This window comes from Artemia franciscana, chromosome 21 (assembly GCF_032884065.1).
Source record: "Artemia franciscana chromosome 21, ASM3288406v1, whole genome shotgun sequence".
NCBI classification, from domain to species: domain Eukaryota; kingdom Metazoa; phylum Arthropoda; class Branchiopoda; order Anostraca; family Artemiidae; genus Artemia; species Artemia franciscana.
Genome location: NC_088883.1, coordinates 1,028,665 through 1,053,142, shown reverse-complemented (window position 1 = coordinate 1,053,142; position 24,478 = coordinate 1,028,665). Strand labels below are relative to the sequence as shown.

The window sequence follows — 24,478 nt, the reverse complement described above, 5'->3', positions numbered from 1 at the left end:
AAGAAGACATGGATGCAATAGCTTAATGGACAATATCATTAACGTGGATATCCCACTTTAAATTAGAGGAAATAGTAACCCCAAGTAATTTTAAGGAAGACACAGAGACATCTAGGGAGATTTTAAGGTTTTAAGGAAACATATTGGCATTATCAAAGATAATGTTCTATAGTTTCGAGAATATAGTTTAGATAATTTCCATAGTTTAGAGAATATAGGAGTGAGTGAAATATGACGAACACCTTCAACACTAGGTTTTCCGTCTTTCTTTTTCAAGAAGGTTATGAAACCCTGTTTCTGAATTTGCGGAGATTAGCCAGACTCAGTAATCTCATTGAAATAACAGACAAGGACGTTGAGAGAAAGTCACTGAAGGTACTAACAAGAGGAAACGGGATATCTAAAGGACAGACATTTATTTTTATAGTTTCCCAATTTTTCTTTCAATCTGAGACGGAGACATTGAGGGTAAAGCAGATATACTTTATGGTCACTAATCCTTTGTCAAGTAAATACAATAAAATTCGTCCTTTCTTACATCTCTGAAAGATTTGGTAGGGTAATTTCTCTCGAAGACTTTTTGTCTAGGAAGTCATTAACTCATGTTTTTAATTTTGTAGCTTTACATTAAGTTCTTCTATATTTAGTATGGTCACCGTATTTTACTTCTTCTAATCGTTCAAATATAAAAAAAAATTATTTTATAAATTTTTTATGTTGACTTACAAAATTTCATTCTATGTCATCAGTGATAAAAAAAATATGGAATGAACGATCCCATTGCGATAATGAATAAGAGGCAACAACAAGAGCTAAGAGCACATATGGCACTTGGGGCGAGGTTGCAAGAGCAGAGAGCCAAGAGCTCATATGGCATGAGTTCTGGCAAAATTCTAAGAATCAATAGATTTATTTAAAAGGAAAATCAGGGGCTTAATAACGGTCGGGATTTAAAATAAGAGCTCTGACCCGAGGTCCTTCTAAATATCAAAATTCATTAAGATCCTATCAGCAACTCGAAAATACCTCATTTTTTCAAATTTTTCCTTTCACTTCAACCCCCCCCCCACCGATGGCCGAATCGGGTAAAACGACTTTATCAAATCAATTTGTGTAGGTGCCTGACATGCCTACCAATTTTCATCGTCCTAGCACGTCCAGAAGCACGAACTCGCCAAAGCACTGGACCCCCCCCCCCCTCTCCCTAACTCCCCCAAGGAGAGTAGATCCAATCTGGTTACGTCAATCACGTACCTACGACACTTGCGTACTCTACCCACCAAGTTTCATCCCGATCTCTCCACTCTAAGCATTTTCCAAGATTAGGGTTTCCCCCTCCAACTCCCCCCCCCCCCAATGTCACCAGATCTGGTCGGTATTTAAAATGGGAGCTCTGAGACATGAGTTCCTTCTAAATATCAAATCTAAAAATACCTCGTGAACTGTCACCCGTTCTTAAGTGAAAAAGACCTCAGTTTTTCTAATTTTTCTGAATTAACACCCCTCCCCCAACTACCCCAAAGAGAGTGAACTCAGTCCGGTTATGTCAATCACGTATCTAGGATCTCTCCACTCTAAGCGGTTTCCAAGATTTCCGGCCCTCCCCCCCCCCCCCGACTTTCCGCAATGACACTGGATCCGGTCGGGATCTACAATAAGAGATCTACAATAAGAGAGTTATGAGGTCCTTCTAAATGTGAAATTTCATTAAGATCCGATCACACCTTCGTAAGTTAAAAATACCTCATTTTTATAATTTTTCAGAATTAACCCTCCCCCAAAGAGAGCGAATCCGTTCCGGTTATGACAATCATATATTTGGAACTTGTGCTTATTTTCCTACCAAGTTTCATCCCGATTCCTCCACTCTAAGCGTTTTCCAAGATTTTAGGTTCCCCCCTCCAACTCCCCCCTATATCACCAGATCTGGTCAAGATTTAAAATAAGAGCTCTGAGACACGATATCCTTCTAAATATCAAATATCATTAAGATACAATCACCTGTTTGTAAGTTAAGAATACCTCAATTTTTCTAATTTTTCCGAATTAACACCCCCACCAACTCCCCCAAAGAGAGCGGATTCAATCCGGTTATGTCAATCACGTATCTAGGGCTTGTGCTTATTCTTCTCATCAAGTTTTATTCTGATCTCTCCACTCTAAGCGTTTTTCAAGATACCTCCCCCCCCCAATGACACTGGATCCAGTCGGGATCTAAAACAAGAGATCTGAGTTACGAGGTCATTCTAAATATGAAATTTCAATAAGATCCGATCACTCCTTCGTAAGTTGAAAATACCTAATTTGTTCTATTTTTTCGGAATTAACCCTCCCCCCAACTCCCCCAAAGAGACCGAATCTGTTTCGGTTATGTCAATTGTGTATCTAGGACTTTGTACTTATTTTTCCCAGCAAGTTTCATCCCAATCACTCCACTCTAAGCGTTTTCCAAAATTTTAGGTACCCCCTTCCAACCTCCCTCATGTCACCGGATCCGGTCGGAATTTAAAACAAGAGCTCTGAAACACAATATCCTTCTAAATATCAAATTTCATTAAGATTCGATCACCCGTTCGTAAGTTAAAAATACATCATTTTTTTCTAATTTTTCCAAATTAACTGTCCACCAACTCCCCCCCCCCAGAGGCTCGAATCGAGGAACAACTATTTCTAATTTAATCTGGTCTGGTCTCTGATACAGCTGCCAAATTCCGTCGTCCTAGCTTATCAGGAAGTGCCTAAACTAGCAAAACCAGAACAAACAGACCTACAGAATTTGCAATCGCTATATGGCACTTGGTATTTACCAAGTGCCATAAAAAAACTAATTTATTAGGGCTACTGATCTCCCGTAGCCCCACTCTGGAATTTCTTAAATGATTGAAACTATATTTTTTTTTTCGGGGTGGGATAATTTCTAATATTTCTATTCTTCTTTAAGATTTGTAGCTTATTTATGTTAAAATTTATGATGTTATCAATGAAATGGAATTTAGCATTATTACTGTAATTTAGGGTTTGTGTATATTGGTCAGTATTTATATTTGTTTGTTGTCTTACATTTATATGTCCAGTTTGTTGATTTTTATTTTTCCCTGTACTCTCCAAATTTCGAGGTTAATAAATTGTTGGAATTTGAATTAGGTCATGTTGTTTATGTTGTTTAATATATTGCTGATGTTATGATTGCAAAAAATACAAAAACTTTTTATGTTTGACCAAATATTTCTTTTTTCAAACTAACTTCACAACACTACTAGTTTCAAATATACCTTTGTCATTGCTGTCCAGATTTTGGGAATCCAATTCAGATGTTAAGTGGGATATTCTGGATGCTATACCCACAGGTAGCCGTTGATGCTCAGGCAATAGAGTAGAAATAGAAGTTTCTCTAATCGTTTCAGTTTCAATTGATGAAGTATCTACAGCTTCTACAACAAAAATAAAAATAAACAAAGACAGAAAATAACAGAAGTAAAATTAATTATACTCAATAATTTACCAAAAAATAATGAAAACTTCACAAGATGAGCACTTCTACCTTTGGCTTATTTTAAAATTAAATTAAAAAAAAAAGTATGGAGCGACATTAAAACTTAAAACGAACAGAAATTATTCTGTATGTGAAAGGCCTCCTCAACGCCTCGCTCTTTACGCTAAAGTTTGACTCTTTTTCAGAACTATACTTTTTAAAACAATAAAAAACTCTAGCGTAAAGAGCGAGGTGTTGAGGAAGGGATAATCCCTTTCATATACGGCATAATTTCTGTTCGTTTTGTTTTAATGTCGCTCCTTACTTGCAGTTAAAAAACTAGTCTTTTTTATTTAACTTCTGAACGTTTTTGAATTAATACATGTTTTTATTTTAGCTCACCGCACATGAATAATTAAAACGAAATTTGTATAGAATTTTTTTTGGCTAAATGGCTTTCTCATATTTTCGTTAAGATTCTATGACTTTTAGGGGATGTTTCCCCCTTTTTTCAAAAATAAGCAAAATTTTCTCAGGCTCGTAACTTTTGATGTATAAAACTAAACTTGATGGAACTTAAACATTTAAAATCAGCATAAAAATACGATTCTTTTGATGTAGCTATTGGTATTAAAATTCCGTTTTTCAGAGTTTCAGTTACTATTGGGCCTGGTCACTCCTTACCACAGTTCGTTACCACAAACTGTTTGAAAACAAAACTTGCATATTAATTTTTTTTTGCTAAATGGCTTTCTCTTAGTTTTGATCGGACAATTGATAAAAAAGGGGTGAGGGAGGAGGCTTAGTTGCCCTCCAATTATTTGGTTACTTAAGAAGCCAACTAGAACTTTTAATTTTTTACGAACGTTTTTATTAGTAAAAAATATACGTACCTAATGAATTAATTTACGTAACGAACTTTTATATTCGTATAATTTTATTACGTATATGAGTGGGTTTGCCCCCTTGTTAATACCTTGCTCTTTACACTAAAGCTTAAATTTTGTCCCAATTCTTTAAGAATGACCCCCGAATCACAAAGGCCATAGAACAAATTGTTGAATTACTAAAAGTACTTTAGTGTAAAGAGCGAGGTATTTAGGAGATGAACCCCTCACATGCGTAATAACTTCTGTTCGTTTTTAATGTTTTAATGCTGCTCCTTACTTTCAATTTAAAAAACTTTTTCATATTTATTTTTGTATAGTTTTTTTTCAATAATCCTAGAAAATCCTCCGCCTTCTTCATGGAATTCCTTTTCCCCCATGACAAATTCCTCCAAGGAAAGATCCTTCCATGTAGCTCCCAAACCTCAACCTCACCCACCCCCAACCAAACAAATACCCCTGAAAACGTCTGTACACTTCCCAATAACCATTACTGTATGTAAACACTGGTCAAAGTTTGCAACTTGCAGCCTGTGTACTGTGGGGGAGTAAGTCGTCCCCAAAGACATAGTTATTATGTTTTTCGACTATACTGAAAAAATAGGTATCTCAAAATTTTGATCCGTTGACTTTGGGAATAAATGACCGTGGGAGGGGGCCTAGGAGCCCTCCAGTTTTTTGGTCACTTAAAAAGGACACTAGAACTTTTAATTTCCATTAGATTGAGCCCTCTCGTGACATTCTAGGACCACTTGGTCGATACAATCACCCCTGAAAAAAAAAACAAAAAAAAACGCACCTATGATCAGCTCAACACTTTTGTAGATAAAACCTTGAAACTTCTACAGTTGGGTTCTCTCATACGCTGAAAGCGATGGTGTGATTTTCGTAAAGATTGTATTTCTTTTAGGGGGTTTTTCCCCCTATTTTCCAAAATAAGGCAAATTTTCTCAGGCTCGTATCTTTTGGTGGATAAAACTAAATTTGATGAAACTTGTATACTTAAAATCAGCATAAAATCAAAATCTTTTGATGTATCTATTAAATCAAAATTCCGTTTACTATTGAGCCGGTTAGCTCCTTATTACAATTCATTACCATAAACTGTTTGAAAGGTTATAGAGCTATATAGTTTCAAAAGCATCTTTTGAGTTTACAATTTAGTCAATGCTACTCTGTTATTTCTGAGAGGCTCTTGAAGAACTTTATTGAGATGTTCTAGAAGTATTGAAAACACCTATATTCACAGTGGACTTAAATATGAAAAGCCTTAAATTTCAATTTGAAAAACCTTGTGACATTATTTTTGTTGTTATGTTTGTGTAAGCGTAATGAAAAATAAGAACACGCAACACCCAAGAAAGAAACGAGAATTTCTGGAGTTAACCTATTTGTAGCTCCAGGTTTGTGACTCACAGCGGGAAAGAAGTTTTGGGGGTGTATTCTCCATCAATGGCCTTGGCTGATACTGATATCTTCTTCTCTCTTGAAATTTGGCATTGGAGAGATCAATATGGCATGTAGTAGATTAATACTTCAGCAGAGTATGTGGGATAAAGGAAGATGAGTACTTTAGTTGGGTTGGTGGATGCGTGAATAAGGGAATTTCCTTTTTCCAACTAATATTACAATGCTAATATTTTAAAAATATACCTTCATCCTTACCCTCCAAATCTTGGGAGTCCAACACAGATGTTAAATTGGATATCATGGATGCAACATTCAAAGGTAACTGTTGATGCTCAGGTGATAGAATAGAATTAGAAGTTTCTCTAATCATGTCAACATCACTTGGCGAAGTATATTCAGCTTCTGCAACAAAAATAAAGAGATAGAAAATAAGCAAAGTATGATAAAACATTCTCAATAAATAATAGCCCCCAAAAGTATAAAGAAAACAGACAAAAAATGTGAAAAATGACATATAATATGATGATGAAATCTCTATGATGACAGAAATCTCAAAGCTCATGTGCATATCATTACTTTAAGGGTTTTATTTTTTACACAATTTTTTTTACTACTAATACTGTTTTGGACATAACAGAAATATAGTTTTCACTTTTTCCACACAGAAATTCTCTTCTTCTCTGACTTACTCGTATAAATGCTGGGCATTCTTTTGTAACTGAACATTTATAATAAACATCTCACCATTTAAACTTTTGTTTAAACTGGGGTTTTTCTAGAGTTGTTTGCGGAAATTTCTATATACAGTAGCATAATCCCTTTAAGGATTTGTAAACACAATAAACACAGAGCTGATTTACGTAACACTAAAGTCTTTCCTTTTAAAAACAGAGGTTTATTTTAGGGGAAAATTTGAGAGTGAGTGTATGGTTTTGTGTTTAACACTTAAATTGCTTTGATGTGTTTTCCAAAATTCATAATACAAACTGAGTCTTACTATAAACGTTTAGTAATGCTCTTTAAAATTTTTATACAATAATAATAATATAATTTCTGTCGGATTTATAACAATGGAAATAAAACAAGTGGAGTGAAAAAAGAAATACCATCATCTACAAATACAAAATATTTACACTACAATACTTACTATTTACTACTAAAGTACAGACACTAATTTTCAAAATTTTATTTTAGAAATGAAACAAGTTCTTTGAACAAAATTAGCAAATTTTTATAGAGAAATTTGCAAATTCCAGAATTTGTTGTCCATAATCTATTGCATGGTTCAAGTTTTTTTTTCATCTCTTTTTGCCTTCAGCAGTTTCAAATCTTATGATGATGAAGTCCTAGCAAGTTCTAACTTGTTCTAGTTTTTCCTAATATAATATTACCCAAAATAGTAGATTATACAAAAACAAATGCTTGAGATGTACCTTCACTGTCAAAACATGCGGAGCCCAGTTCCTGGGTGTCAGGCTCAAGTTTACATGGTTGTGAAAAACAGCCAAAAGTACCCACGGGAACATCTTCTCTTTTAAAAGACAAAAGTTGGTTTGGAAAGTCAAAAAGCTCCTCATGGTCACTTGGTAAAGCCTCTTCAACTTCTGAAAGAAAGTATAAATAAAATGGACATCAAACAAATTCAACAGAAAAGCTTACAAAACAAGCCCAACTGCTTCCGATTTTCAACACAATGGCCCCAAGAAAGAATAATGACAGAAATCAAACTATCTTTGGCAAATGACCAACACAAAATGTCTAGAATTAGGGTTGAAAAAAAGTCCTGAAAATTCTTCAACAGGTTATGCAGTTGATAGGCTAATGAGTTGGCTAATCATCTAGCATAAAAAGCCAACGGCAATGTGGCTTTTTCCTTTGAATGCTAGTCCCAGTTTCATTTAGCATCAAACAACAGAATTGATCAATTAATACTATTTCTGCATCTTTCATTCATTTTGTTTCGGATTCCATACTGGTAAAAATGATTTTGGAAAACATGTGCATATATATGAGAGAAAATAGGTAGCCCACTTCCTGTTTCAGAAGCATTGAATTACCATAGCTGATAATTGAAATATGATCCCTTCCAATTGTAATGAAATAACTAAAAGATTATTACCAATTATATGGATCATTTTTTCTACCCCCCCCCCCCAAAAAAAAAATCTTCCTTTTTACAAGGGTCTCAATTGACAGCAAATATGGCTTAGAGGTAATCTTAAAATTTTAAGACATAAAAAACATACAAATCAGACTACTTGAGGTTAAACTATCATTGGATTCAATAGGGCTTGAGCTTAAATCTTAGAACAAGCATTGACTAAAATTACAATAAATACATGTGATGAAAATATTATTTACAATAAACATATAGACAATGTTTCCTGAAAAATAAAGCATGGAATATCTTTGGTGGGCTATTTATTAGATAATCATGCTTAGCTATACTGAACAAATACCACATATTTATGAAAAAAAAAAAAAGTGTGTTTGGAAAATAAGTAAATATTTGCAGGGTGGGAAAAGGGAAGTTGTCTAAAATCTATTAAAAAAAAAACTAGAAAAATCAACTTTTTGGTACCCCTCCTACTCAAAATCTATTGACTGCAATATATAAAAATAGAAACATCTGAACAGCTCTCAGTAAAAAGTTTGGGAAAACTGGGAAACTTGACAAAATTTGGACAAATTAAAAAAAAACCTGATGGAATTATGTGCTCTTTGCCAAGGAAATAATAAAGATAAAAATTGCAAAAGACAATAATAAATGTCACACAATAAAAACCAACAACTTGCATGTTAGCTACCAAGAAGGGTGGTTAGTGGTAACTGAAAAGAAGATTGCTTAGTGTATCCTCTTTAGTCACCAGCATGTACCTTATCATGAACTCCTTTTCTTTTTCTTGATTTATTTACAAATCACAAAAAGATACAGGAAAAAAGAAAATATAAGTACAAAAAGAAATGTGATACAAAAAGAAAAGTGATTTGTAAAAAAAATTAAGGAAACACAAATCACAGGAAACAAACAAACATCAAGTAATGTTATGAAAAAGGATGAAGGTAATTTGGTTTTTTAAAAATGCCTATTGTATGAGACTGAAACTAGTCCCTATAATTAATATATAATTGTATTATTATAGATAATTATAATAGAACTAGTCCTTATAATTAAAAGATAATAATTATGGCTGCCATACAAAATAGAGTCTTCAGTAGGAATGCGTTTTCTTATTGCTTTCTTGATTTGCTTTCTATTTTTTCTTACTTGTTTATACCCGAAAACTGGAAAAGGTAAGAGAAAATTTTTCAACTTAGACTTAATGTCTCCCCAAACTGAAAATATATAACCAATAATTTAGGCTTTTGTGTAGCAAAATAACCCTTTCATTACCTAGCTTTTATGCAGTTGTATTTTCTTTCTTTTTTGTTATTTTTAATGAGGACTAACAAAAAGCAAAACTAAAGAAAAGCAGCTTTCTTTTCAGCTTTTTACCAAAATTTTTATTGGATAACTTACCTTTTTTAACAACATCAGTCTCAGGAATGGTAATAGGCTCAGTCATGTTTGGAGTTTGAGGCACATCCATAATATTATCTTTGAAATAAGTTAATGTCAGCTATAAAACATATAATACTATCAGCAACACTTAGAAATGGCACTCCGGTTTTAAACTGGCAAAAAAACATACAGATTGTTATGTATTCACTATGATAGATTTTCAAACTGGTATTTTTTTCTAGTTTTTCACAGCTTTTGTGAGACAAAACGGATCAACGTGGTAAAATCGAAAAATAAATTTTTGCCTGGGTTTATTTTCAGATTTATTAGTATTATAAATTTTAATTTGGGTAAGAGCGTTTAGAATAATTGGATTAGGATTCATTAATGAATTCCCACCCTTTAATGGGGGGCTCCCCCTGGGGGAATTATCATGGTGGGTACTAGCCATCCACAACAGACAAACCACATAACCAAAACAGGGTCAACACCAGCACAAATAGGATTCTTATCTCCACAAACATCATTCTCACCTCCACACATAGCATACTCACCACCTCACACCCAGTCATTTTCACTTACAATATCCTCAGTCAACATATCAAGAAACACAAGGGCCCCCCACAGATTAATATGCACCTCTGATAAATATAAGTCATCAAGGTCATTTATATCATGCCCCCCAAACCCAGAACTTACAATTTGTGCCTTCAGTAAGTGTCCATAATAGATTGTCAGGGTAATCAGTTCATTATCCTCCCCTCCCCCAAGAAGAAGAGGAGGACATCACAAATGTTGTAAATCCTATGGAGGCTGAAGAGATTAGAGATGTGCTAAAAAGAAATGGTAAGAGAAGTGACTCACCTCTTGAGCAAGAAACCTCTAAAACTGTAAAACCTCCTATAGTGGAAAGATTTTTAGAGAAATTCAGCACAAGGAATAATAGAACAGAGACAACTATTGATTTTGTAAGCAGTGAATCAGTGGCTAATCTAACAGTGGTTTTCACCTCACAGGTAAAACTTCCATCAGACAGAGAAATCACTCTAGAACTAAAGAAAATTCTTCAAAAAGAAAAGTTTGACTTTTACTCAAACTATGATAGGAATAGGCTATATGTATATGTTAAATCACAAACTTTGTTGGATACCTTAATGAAAATAAAGAAGTTTGACAATGTTGATGTAGCAGCTGAAGAGAAAAGACAGGTCAGCTATGGTGTAATTAAGCAAATAGACCTGGATTATACAAAAGAAGACCTGCTGATAGACCTCAGGGCCAAAACTAATATTGAAATTAAGGAACTAAAGAGGTGGAAAAGATACAATTGAGAGACCAAAAGATTAGAAGATAGCCTGAGTATTTGTGTTGCATTTGAGAGCAACTCTCTTCCCCAGAGTATTCGGCTTTATAAAAGAAGAAGGAATACTGAGAGGTACAACCGACCAATGATACAATGCTTCAAGTGCCAAAAGTATAGCCATACTCAAGAAAAATGTAGGTCACCACAAGCTGTATCCTTCAGATGTGCAAACAAACATGCTTCTAAAGAATGTCCCTTAAAACTAGAAACAAAAGAGTCTGGAAAATACAAAAGTATGTCTGTGCTAACTGTGGGAAAAATCATTCAACAACATCTGGTAGCTGCCCAGCCCACCAACAAAACCGTGAAGCCATAAAAATTTTAGTTGCCAAAAATTTACCAATGAAAAGAGCAGCTAGGCCATGCCAGAGTTATGCAGATGCACTGAATAAGAAGGCTGTGAAAGAGCAATCCCTCCTTGAACCTAAAAAGACCCTTCAACATGTAGTGTTATTTGTATCTAAAGTGCCAGAAGTGATAGAAATCAATGAATTAGAAATGAAAGATAGGATTGTGAAGTTATGTCATCTTATGCACTCACTGTTCCAAGTTGAAATCAATATTGAAGAAGTTTGGAATCTAGCAAATAATTCAGAATGAAGGTGATGTTCAGTTCCAGTTCCAAAAATTATAGGGAGGTATATGGACTAACCACAAGTCCTTTCACCTCTTTGACTTCTCCAGAAAAACTAGCCACTGGAAGCACTATTCTTCTCCAGTCTGCAAACAATGAATATGTGCAATTATGAACAATAATACACTGTTATTGATTGTGGGAAGTGCGAGTACCTGAGCTACCCGTTCCCAGCAGTTTAAGGCCACTAGGACGGCTGGTACCAATATGGCTCTTCCTACTCATTCCCACTCTCTTCTGCATAATCAAAAACTATGGATAAATCACGTCCCTTTAAAAATCGACTTCTTCAAGCATTAATCATTATTAAACAGTATTTCTCTCCTCCAAGATATCAATTGCTGCCTTAAGTATCTTATGATCAATTTCCCATGGCAGGTTAGAATCCAGGACAGCTGTATAAGTATTTGGAATCTTAGACAAGGAGCAGAAATGCTTAGGATCAATAGTCTCCTCACTCTGAGCCTGGCAATCAAATAATATATGATGAATTGTTTTATCTGCTGAGAAGCAGACTCAGCATAAAGGGGAATGATGTAGCTTCCAATTAAATAACAAGCTACTTAGAAGTAGGGCACCTGATTTCAGCCGGTAATATAGTACTGTATTTAATCTTGTATGAAATGGAGATAAAATTAATTTACTGTGATTAACATTGGATGTTTGCCTGATAATATCTTGTGAATTGAGGTCAGAGGAAGGACTAGGAATTAACATGGAAGCCTTTGCTGCTAGAGAATCAGCCATATCATTATATTTGATGCCTTTATGACTAGGAACATGTTGAAAATAAACTTCATTTCCTTTGATCTTAAGATTAAGAAGCTGTCTTCTAATATTATATAAATCCTTGTCATTAGCAATTCTATTAATATTTTGGATCAATAATAATGATGATTTAGAGTCGGAGAGACAGAGTATATTTTCAGATTCCATGTTATAATTTATAAGTGCATCCAAGACCAGGCAGATGGCACATAATTCAGCAGACAAGATAGAAGATCCCAATGGAAGAGGAGAATAGATGTTCAAATTCAGGGATGGGATACATGCTCCTGCTCCAGCTCTTTCCTTCTGGACAGATCAATCCGTATATATTTTTCTATAGTTGGGGTACGCCTTTGAGATCTGTTCAGCTAAAATAGTTGTGGATCTCTTTTAACAGCTGATCTATTTTGAAAGGGAAAAAGGATTTATTAGATTACCATTTAGAAAAAGAAAAAATTAATGTTGGGTGCTTTCAAGAAACATGGCTACAACCCCAGTATTCATGTAGACTTAGAAATTATGATGTAATAAGCAAAGATAGAGCAGAACAGTCAAGAGGAGGAATATTGATTTGTATTAAAAAGTCATTGATGTTTCAAAAATTAGATATTGAAGAAATTACAAGTTCTAAAATTGAGATGGTAGCTTGCCAAGTATTCCTGGGTAAGAAGGATACAATAGTTATTGTTAATGTATATAACCCTGATGGAAATGAACCACAAACAGAGGACATATTTAATAAAGTTGAAAAAGTGATTAAAGACAAAGAGCCTTTTATAATTAATGGTGACTTTAATGCCCATTCAGATGCCAGGTGTTTATGTGGATCCCAGAATCATAGTGGTATAGGTATAAAAGTGCTCTTGATAAAAATGATGACATTGGCCTAGTGACCCCACTTGAACTCCAAACTAGAACAAATCCAATTACAGGAGTATACTCTACCATTGATCTGGCATTCTCAGCGGTAGCAATAATCAATCAACTAAATATTAGCTTAACTCCTGAACCAACTCTAACCAGTGATCATGAGCCAGTGATAATTGAATATAAAGAATATATACCAAGAAATCAAACCCTGCCAACACACCCTACCTTTAAATTGAAGAAAGTTAACTGAGATTACTTCCAGGAAGAATTTACAAAGATAAGTCTTGAAGAAGAACTGGCAGCAGTAATGACTACAGAGAAGAAAATTGAGAGATTACAAGATCTACTGCTGAAAGTGGCTAAGAAGACTATCCCTATCAAAGACATTTGGGCAACAAGACTAGAAATAAACCAGTATGGTGGAATGAAGTGTGTAGCTTAAGTAAAACGAAACTCAACCAAGCTTCTAACAAATACAGCAAGATTCTAACAATAGAAAATTGTAGAAAGAAAATATTGGCCAAGGCGGAATTTAAAAAAAACAAGCTAAAGAAGAATCTTGGAAGCAAATTGTTTGGAAAAGTGCACAGCTTCATTAGAAAGATAAATAAGAGAGAATTGTACCACCATACACAGGGGCCAACAACCTACCAAGGACAATTGATTGCTGATAACAAACAAAAGCTGATGCAAGAGCAAGTCATCTAAACCAGACAATAGGTAAGAAAGGTCCATTTGAAGGAACAAGTCTATACTCAACAACTTTCACTAAAGCAAGAAAACTTTCTATAGAACTATCACAATCAAATGACAATAAACCCTTCTCAAATACAGAATTTGTCCTAAAGAAACTACCAGAAACTCCATCAGGCTGTGACAACATACACCTGGTTTTCTTTAAAAGGTTGACTGATAAATGGAAGGTTATTCTGCTACAAATTATCAACAAGTTGTGGCAGGAGGGCAATTTCCCTACAATTTGGAAGAAAGGCACAGCCATCATGATCCCAAAACCAAATAAAGTAGAAAATCATCATTTTATAACTATCCTTCCAGTTGGAGGTAAGATATGTGAAATACTAGTAAAGGAAAGGCTGAGATTTGCAACAGAGGAAGCTAACCTGCTGCAGGATATTCAGACAGGTTTTTACAGGGAGAGAAACACAGTAGATAACCTGATCAGAATGAAGAGAGACATCATTCATGCACTTGATAATGGTAAAGTAATGATTGCAGTGTTCTTGGATGTTAAAGGAGCTTTTGTTAATTTGGTTCACAGGCAGATACTAGAAGGTTTGTCTAAAGCAAAAATTAATGGAAATCTGATGAAATTTACACTGAGTTACCTGCCAGATAGGAAAATTGCTGTGACAGTAGGACAACAAAGATCAGAAGAAATAGGGGTGGAAAGAGGTGTTCCACAAGGTACTGTTCTAGGGCCAGAGTGTTATAATGTTGGAGAAATGGATATCCCTCTAGAAGACAATAACTGCAAAAGAAGAATCTTTGCAGATGATAATAATACTTGGATAGTATAAAAAACACAGTGAAGAAACATTGGATCAAATAGAATTATAGTCCCTAGGAATAGATCTTGATTTTGAGCCATCTAAAGCTAAAGTTAAGTTGTTCACATCCAAGAGGAATACTAGACATCCCCTTTACTCTATTTGGAGAGGAACTGCTAGTAACCAATTGCCATAAAGTCCTTGGAATACATATTGATGATAAATTTCAATTTAGCCAACATATCAAATATCTAAAAGAATCCTGTGTAAAGCAACTGAACTTAATGAAGATGCTTTTGTGTGGGATGCATGATGTCAACATAGTTACAGCAAGACAATTTTATATCAAATACATAAGACCTAAATTCACTAGAATGGGTGTTTGAAAAAATTAGTGAAAGTGATCAAAACCGAAATGAGTTCCTCATATGCAGTAACTCAAAATCAGCCCTCCAGTCCCTAAAGAATTCCCCCCCCCCAAAAAAAAACAACCAAAGGATGAGGTCCATAAGTATTATAGCTCTATTCTGAAGATTGTTGAGATAGGAGTAGTGATACAATTTTTGTGGGGTCCAGCCCATGTGGGGGTGATGGGTAATGAAAAAGCATATAAATATGCCAAAAAGGCCGCACAAAATTTATTTCTTACACCACCTACAGAACCATATATACAGATTAGAGAGATGGTTTGAAGGATTTACTAAAAAATTTTTAGGAAATGAGGGACAATAGTAGTAATATAGCTCTTATCTAGAAAAAGAAATCTGGCTTTGATATGAAAAATTACAGTAGATTACAAAGAAAATATGGTTGGTTAGTGTTCCATTCTTGGGTGACCCATGTAGGTATTAAGCATAGGTTGTTTATCATAGGAAAAGCTGAAAGTCCTCCGTGTGATAATTGTAGTGAGATAGAAAGTATTTTTCATTATGTTGTTGATTGCAAAGAATATAAAAAAATTAAGAAAATAAATGAGATTGTTGTGTAATAGGAAAATTTAGGAGAGCTTTCAGTGAAATACCTATTATTCAAATGCTACATTATGAAAAACCATCAAAAATTCCCTCCTAGGATTGGGTTAGAGATTAATTATAAAAAAAAAGGAAACAACTCCTTATTAATGAAATATGAATTCGTCTCAATACATGAAGAAGATCTGAAAATATATACATTGGTCAAAAATACGTGGTTTAGGAGTGGGCTGCTCAGCAGTGGTTCCAGAATTTGATACAGAGATTACAAAGCCACTTAGCAAAGGATCAACTGTTTTTGAGGCAGAAATAAAAGCAATTGAAGTGCACTAGAATGGGTATTTGAAAAAATTAGTGAAAGTGATCAAAACCGAAATGAGTTCCTCATATGCAGTAACTCAAAATCAGCCCTCCAGTCCCTAAAGAATTCCCCCCCCCAAAGAAAACAACCAAAGGATGAGGTCCATAAGTATTATAGCTCTATTCTGAAGATTGTTGAGATAGGAGTAGTGATACAATTTTTGTGGTGTCCAGCCCATGTGGGGGTGATGGGTAATGAAAAAGCAGATAAATATGCCAAAAAGGCCGCACAAAATTTGTTTCTTACACCTCCTACAGAACTATATATACAGATTAGAGAGATGGTTAGAAGGATTTACCAAAAATTTTTTAGGAAATGAGGGACAATAGCAGTAATATAGCTCTTATCTAGAAAAAGAAATCTGGTTTTGATATGAAAAATTACAGTAAATTACAAAGAAAATATGGTTGGTTAATGTTCCATTCTTGGGTGACCCATGTAGGTATTAAGCATAGGTTGTTTATCATAGGAAAAGCTGAAAGTCCTCAGTGTGATAATTGTAGTGAGATAGAAAGTATTTTCCATTATGTTGTTGATTGCAAAGAATATAAAAAATTTAAGAAAATAAATGAGATTGTTGTGTAAATAGGAAAATTTAGGAAACCTTTCAGTGGGGCTTACATTAGGAATTTTGATTAATGATGAATGCTTCAAGTATAGGATGATAGACTTGTTTATTAAGTTTATATGTGAAAGTGGTAGAGAAAAAGATTTTATCTGATGTTGATAATATTGTAAATGTTGTATTGACAGTGATGTAACAGGGATTGATTTGTAAGTGAACTCTGTCTGACTGAGTGTTTTACTAATGATCTAGGTACTTGATGAGTGATATATAAAGAAAAAAAAAACTGCCATAAAGGAAGATTATTTGTTCTTTTTAGTTTGAAGCTGAGATGAAATAATAATTGCTGCATTGAAAGTAGTTGCAGCTAATGGTGAAGTGCTGAGAAAAAAAGAAAATTAGTCATATTGAAAGAAGTCTCAACTGACATTGCTGTCAATAGGAGACTCAAATCTCTCAGATCAGTTTCACAGCTTTCCTAAAATATTTTTTTCTTTTATTTTTAATGTTTTTTTTTAGTGCCTTGAATTTAGTTGAAGCAATTCATGTATGATAAAATTGCAGAATACAGGCTTTTGTTATATTTAAAAAGCAACAGTTTCTCAATCAAACAGTTCGTGGTAACGAACTGTAGTAAGGAGCGATCCGGCTCAATAGTAACCAAAACTCTAAAAAATTGAATTTTGATATCAATAGCTACATCAAAAGAATCGCATTTTAATGCTGATTTTAAATATATAAGTTTCATCAAGTTTAGTCTTACCCATAAAAAGTTACGAGCCTGGGAAAATTTGCCTTATTCAGGGAAATAGGGGAAAACACCCCCTAAAAGTCGTAGGATCTTAACGAAAATGACACCATCAGATTCAGCGTATCAGAGAACCCTATTGTAGAAGTTTCAAGCTCCTATCTACAAAAATGTGGAATTTTGCATTTTTTGCCAGAAGACAAATCATGGGTGCGTGTTTATTTGTTTGTTTTTTTTTTGTTTTTTTTTTTTTTCCCAGGGGTCATCGTATCGACCAAGTGGTCCTAGAATGTCGCAAGAGGGCTCATTCTTACGGAAATGAAAAGTTCTAGTGCCCTTTTTAAGGGACCAAAAAAATTGGAGGGCATCTAGGCCCTCCCACGCTCATTTTTTTCCCAAAGTCAACGGATCAAAATTTTGAGATAGCCATTTTGTTCAGCATAGTCGAAAATCATAATAACTATGTATTTGGGGGTGACTTACTCCCCCACAGTTCCTAGGGGAGGGGCTGCAAGTCACAAACTTCAACCAGTTTTTACATATAATAATGGTTATTGGGAAGTGTACAGACGTTTTCAGGGGGATTTTTTTGGTTTTGGGGGTAGGCTTGAGGGAGGGGGCTATATGGGAGGATCTTTCCTTGGAGAAATATGCCATGGGGGAAAAAATTCAATGAAAAGGGCGCAGGACGAATCTGGTCACGTTAGAAAAAACGTCAAATTCAGAGCTTAATATACAATGCTGGGTGTTCGGAGCCTCTCTATTATGGAGTATAATTTGAAAATAACACAACTATACGAGCGATAAAACATATATACCACAACCATAACTCAACTAACGAAAGAACTGCTAAGAGATAACACAACTATAAAGCGAAAACAGGTGAAAACTAACGGGAAAATAAACGAACTAAGAGGTGGAAGGGGCCCAGAGAAAAAATATAATCATTTTTCAATTTTGAGCCTAACTTCCGCAAAGGATTAATAATGTCAGAAGCCCCGAAATACCGAATTATTTTCTTTTCAAACAGTTCGTGGTAAAGAACTGTAGTAAGGGGCAACCCGGCTCAATAGTAAACGGAACTCTAAAAAACGGAATTTTGATGCTAAAAGATACATCAAAAGAATCGAATTTTCACGCTGATTCTAAATATATAAGTTCCAATTAATTTAGTCTTTGTCATCAAAAGTTACGCGCCTGAGAAAATTTGCCCTATTTTGGAAAAAAGGGGGAAACATCCCCTAAAAGTCATAGAATCTTAACGAAAATCACACTATCGCATTCGGCATATCAGAGAACTCTATAGCAAAAATTTCAAGCTCCTATCTAAAAAAATGTGGAATTTCATATTTTTTGCCAGAAGACAAATCACGGGTGTGTGTTTATTTGTTTGTTTGTTGTTGTTTTTTTCTTTTCCCCAGGGGTCATCATATCGACCAGGTGGTCTTAGAGTGTCGCAAGAGGGCTCATTCTTACGGAAATGAAAAGTTCTAGTGCCCTTTTCAGTGATAAAAAAATTGGAGGGCAAATAGGCCCCCTCCCACGCTAATTCTTTTCCAAAAGTCAACAGATTAAAATTTTAAGATAGCCATTTTGTTCCGCATAGTCGAAAACCATAATAACTATGTCTTTGGGAATGACTTACTCCCCCACAATTCCTGGGGGAGGGGCTGCAAGTTACAAACTTTGACCAGTGTACAGACGTTTTAGCCAAAAAAAATTAATATACTAATTTCATTTCAATAATTTATGTGCGGAGAGCCAAAATCAAACATGCATTAATTAAAAAACGTTCAGAAATTAAATAAAAAAAACTAGTTTTTTTAACTGAAAGTAAGGAGCGACATTAAAACTTAAAACGAACAGAAATTACTCCGTATATGAAATAGGTTGTTCCCTCCGCAATCCCTCGCTCTTTACGCTAAAGTTTGACTCTTTGCTATAACTCTACTTTTTAAAACAATTAAAAACTTTAGCGTAAAGAGCGAGGGACTGTGGAGGGGACAACCCATTTCATATACGGAGTAATTTCTGTTCGTTTTAAGTTTTAATGTCGCTCCTTACTTTCAGTTAAAAAAACTAGTTTTTTTTATTTATCATATGTAAAGCCTAAACTAGGACCCAGGAAAATGCATGTCAGTTTAGCTGCAAACCTTGTCTTAAGCCAAGTGCTTTCAAAATTACTCTGATGAAAGGCTTATTGATGGTTTTAATGATTAAGAAAACTAAATAATTTAATAAAGCTGAAAAAGAGTTTATTACTTACTCTACTTATTTACCACTTACTTTCACTTATTACTTACTTATTTATTGCAAAAAACAAGAAGGTAAAACTGGCTTATAATAGCCTAATGGGTAGCCTAGTAAAAATTGGGTAATTTTTTTGTTGTTCATAGTTTTGACTTACAAATGGACCACTCAGCAACCCATTGGACAAGCAGGAACAAACTATTAAAAATCAACACACAGCCAACCCCCTCCCCTTCTTTTCTCTGTCCAAAATCTAAACTTGAAAAAACACATTCTACAAAGATCTTACAAGCTTTGTCAAGAAAATTCAGTTTAGGGCAGATGCATCACATGAAAACCAGAAGAAAAGAAAAGTCTTAGCTACTGAACTCAGACACCAAACAGAACTAGGAGAGCCAAACTTAACTATCAACCACAGAAAGATTGCCCCAAAAAACTCTGTGTGCCCAGGTGGGGGATACTCTCTCCAGGCCATGGAATGTTAGTTGCTCCAACTGCTAGCCCTGTGCATAGTGTAAATAGTGATAAAGTGATTATCAATAAACTAACTAGTATTGATGAACTATCTTATTTGTCCTTCACAAATGAAAACGCAAATCCAACCAACAATAGTAGATCCTGCAGCACTTTCTTGTCCATTGAAGATGAGCGGGTCCAAAATATCTACAACTACCAAAAATATGTATCTAACTCAAAAAGGAAGGCCCATCATCACTTTCGCCCAAGCAATCAGAAGCAAAGCTAGCTGAGCTCATTTGGAAGATTGCAGACACCCATAAGGGTGACCTATTAATTGCAGGTGACTTCAACCAGCCGGCCATCACCTGGAAAGACGAATTCCCCTATATTACCTCTGATTCTGTGAATCCAATCATAGATATGATCCATGATACATGTCTCCACCAAATTGTCAACCAACCAACCCATTTCATGAGCAGGCAGCTTCCAAGCCTCCTAGACCTAATATTTCTTAGAAGACCAGAATCCCTTCTTTATACTAAGTATATGCCCCCAATCAGGGAAAGCAACCATGTTCCCATAAAAATAAAAACAACATTCCTCAAAGTAACTAACAGCTACATCATAAGAACCTTCATAGACTGTGAGAAGATTAGAATGGATCTCAGCAACATCTCCTGGGATGATGTCCTAATTGTCTCTTTAGAACAGCAATGACAATGCTTCAAAGAATTACTGCTAAACAATGCTGAACAGTACACTTTGACCAAGCTCATCCCAAAACCACAAACACTAACTACAATGACAAGAGATATTGAGAAGGAAATTAACCAAAAACAGACAATGGAAGAAGTACAAAAAGCATCCATCCCAGAAAACAAAATTACAAAGAACAGGAACCAACTTAAAAATTTAACATGTGATTTATACACAAGCTCCAGATCTAAACTTGCAGATAAATCCAAAGAAATTTTGCCAATAGCCTATGTCTCTAGCCAAGACATCAGGAAACCGGTAACTGAGGAAGGTGAAGAAATAACCAATATCAACAAGCTTGCAAACTCATTAAATCAGCAATTTGTTTCTGTTTTCACCACTGAACCTGATGGTCCTTTACCCTCTTCACCTGAATACATTGTAAAATCCCCAATGAAAAGCATCACTCAATTTCTGACAGAGGTTCTCAGATGCTTACAGAAATTAGATACTAATAAATTGCAAGGACCAGATAATCTACATCCCAGGCTATTAAAAGAAACTGCAGCTATCATAGCAGAACTGCTTAGGAGAATTTTCCAGACATCACTTACTTCTAGAAAGCTGCAAGCAGACTGGAAAATAGCCAGCATTATACCAGTTTTCAAGAAAGGTAATTGTTCCAAGCCTGAAAACTATTGGCCTATTAGCCTGACCTTAGTTGTCATCAAAATACTTGAGCACATAGTCAATGATTCAATCCTTAAGCATTTGACAACCAACAAGATCTTGTCCCCCAAGCAGCATGGCTTCCAATCAGGGAAATTAATTGAAACAAACCTCTTGTAATCATACAAGGAAATCACAGACCTAATTGACCATGGACATCTGGTTGACCTGCTCCTCCTGGACTTTGCTAAGGCCTTTGACAAGGTTCCTCAGAGTCAACTGCACTCCAATATATCCACTATTGGTATCAATCAGGCTGTTGTAGACTGGCTGATGAATTTCCATAAAAATTGCAAGCAGAAAGTGCTTATTTGCTATAGATGACCAACCAATCTACTCTGATGAGGCCAAAGTAATGAGCAGAGTACTGCAGGGGACTGTACTGGGTCCAAATCTCTTGTTGATTTACATCAATGACATATTTAACCATATTAACAATGGCATGCACCTGTTTGCTGATGATGCCAAACTCTTTGATATTGCATGCCCTCAGAGTATCCAGCACAACATAGATGAGCTACAAGTTTGGACCCAAGACTGGCATGGTATTACACCTTGGAACCAATAACCCAATGGCAAACTACACAATATACAACCCCACCACCAAAGTAAGAGAGCAACTAGAGAACAGAGCAGAAGAAAGGGATCTTGGTGTCATCATTGGTGATAAACTTAAATTTCACAGCAATGTCTAGCATGTTGTTTCCTGTGCAAGCTCTAGTTTTGGACTACTAAAACAAACAATCAACAGCAGACAGGCATCTATATGCATAAAACTATATATAGCTCTTGTCAGACCCCATCTCAATTTTGGCATGTCTTGCATCCTTCTTATTGACAAAATGTGAGGCTCATTGAAAATGTACAGAGACAAGCAACAAAATGCATACACAGTCTAGCATCAACCTCATATGAGGACTGCCTCAAGTACCTTAAACTACCCACTCTGGTTTACAGATGCTTGCACAGCAATATGATGCTTACTTACAAGCTGTAGAATGAAAAGTCAGCAATCTTTGGCAACAATCACAGTGCCAACCAGCACAACACAAGAGGACACTCCAAGAAGCTACCAAAGTCAAGCTCCTGATCAAAAACTTGCCAAACATTCTTTTCAAGAAGAGTCATAAACCATTAGAATCAACAGTCAGTGCTCCTTCCATCTAGTCCTTCAAAAACCAACTTGACAAAGAGTGGGAGAAGAAGCAGTGGAGGTTTGACTGGCAGTCATCAACTCAAGAGCACTATAGGTCTGGAAGACCTTAAAGCTCTCAGATGGATTAAGGTAAGTTAAAGTGAAATAAAGTGAACATATCACTTGATGCCTTTTTTTATGTTCTTTACAAATATAATAATTGCTTCTATCACAAATTCAAATTTAAAAACTTCTTTACCTAACCTAACTATAGATAATTTTGATACTGAGAAAACAGAATATTATTTTGTCAAAAACAACCAAAAATGCATACTTTAATTGAAAATTCAGATCAAGGAAGAAGAAAACAGCAAAATAAAATTTATTTATCCAACTTAATCCTGGAAAATCAGTGCATGTGGATTATATAACATTTAAAAAATGGATTTATAATGAAACAGTAAGTTTGAAAGCAATGTTATAAAGTTTGAGTCCAATGTTTTAAGGCTTTTTTATACCCAAAAACCAGAAATATTTTGCTCATTTTCAAGAGCTCAATAGGTGCTTAAATTTGAATTTGTAAGAGAAGCAATTATTATATTTGTAAAGAACATAAAAAAAGGCATCAAGTGGTATGTTCACTTTATTTGTATATAAAAAATATGAACTACAAAAAATTTACCAAAAATTGTAGCTTAGTTTTAAAAAACAACACAAAACCAAGTTTTTTTTTTCTAAACTGACTATTCTTCTATTGTTGCAATTTATTCTGTAAAATATTAGTTTAGTGACTATTTGCTATCTTGCAAAAGGGGGTAGGTAAGGAAAATGAAACTTTCAGGGATGGGTCTAGAGGCTAAAGTATGTTCTGAGAAGGTATTTTGAAGTACCTGCCTCTATTTCCTCTCCCTATAGAGGGTCCTGACCTTTAAATATGTGTGTTACAAACGTGAAACCTTTCAAAATAAATCTTCTGCTTGAATGAAGTACAACAAAATTGTTTTCAGTTTCACCACTTTGCTCAATCCTGATTCATAAGGTTTTCAAGATATGCAAATACATTTCCTAAATTTTGAAAAAAAAACATTGATATGGCTCAGAATTCTACTCAAATAACAAGAATTGCATTTTCAGAACTAAAGGCAGAGAAAAAGCAACTAGTAACTGAAAATTAAGGTAGAATGTTGTTTTGTGAAAATTTCTATAGGTATAGACCTGTCATGTAGGGAAATTTCAGGGCCCTCTAGAGGGAGGAGTGGAGGTGGGTACCTTAAAATACCTTCCCAGGTTATAGTTTAGCCTGTAGACACATCCCCTAGAGTTTCATTCTCCTAACCTAACCCCTTTCCAAGATAGCAAGAAGTCACTTCACTAGAATTTTGCCATTGGTTTAAATTGGCTACAATTGTTGACTACATACAAAAAAAATTACGTTCATAATTGAACATATGATACTAATTTTTTCAAAAAGCTGATAAAAACATGATGAAAAAAGAGTAAAAATTACAAGTTTTAGCCTACAAGGCCTAGGCTCATGAGACAATTAACTTAAATCTAAAAGCAAAAACCGGCAGCCAGAATCAGTTTCCGCCAGCATTCTGGTTTTTTCTTCCAGCGTCTAACCAGTTCTTGTCTTCTTACAAATATTGGTCAAACAGATTTCTACTGGTTCAAGCAAAGGAAATTAAGTAGCCTATAGAAACTAAGATTTCTTTTTCAGCTGCCCGAAAAAGGCCACTTTCTTTTTCAGAAAATATTTGAAATGATTAAAAAAAAGTACACATGTCTGGACATAAAATAAAATACTAGATATTACTAATAAAATACTAAAAACCGGTATCCACGTTATTTTTAATGAATCCTTTCTTCTTTGATATTAGCATCCTCATTCGTCGAAATCCCTAAAACAAAATTGTTGAAATCTTCATTTTCAAATTTAGCTGCAGTTGCAGCTAGAGTTCCCATGCCTATGGTCTGGTCACAATACAGTTGACCAAATCATAGGCAGCATAATAGCAGCATACATAGCGTAATAATACAGTGACCAAATCATAGGCAGTCTGGGTAAAAGGTTATGTGGGCACGATGTATTTTTTCTTTGAACGAGGTACTTTGTGTAGAACCACGCATTGCACCCCGGCCGAGGGCAG

At 35.0% G+C, this 24,478-nt stretch overlaps 1 protein-coding gene across 1 annotated transcript in view; it reads right to left on the bottom strand.

The window, feature by feature from the left end:
- LOC136040918 (zinc finger protein 271-like) overlaps positions 1-24,195 on the bottom strand; it is a 33,390-nt gene extending 9,195 nt beyond the window's left edge. The window contains exons 1-5 of the mRNA XM_065725338.1: positions 24,163-24,195; positions 9,290-9,389; positions 7,203-7,373; positions 6,013-6,171; positions 3,273-3,431 (exon numbers count right to left, since the gene is read on the bottom strand). Of these exons, the coding sequence (XP_065581410.1) occupies positions 3,273-3,431; positions 6,013-6,171; positions 7,203-7,373; positions 9,290-9,359 (559 nt within the window). The 5' untranslated portion in view covers positions 9,360-9,389; positions 24,163-24,195. The remainder of the gene's footprint in view (positions 1-3,272; positions 3,432-6,012; positions 6,172-7,202; positions 7,374-9,289; positions 9,390-24,162) is intronic.
- Between the last annotated feature and the right edge of the window lie 283 nt (positions 24,196-24,478).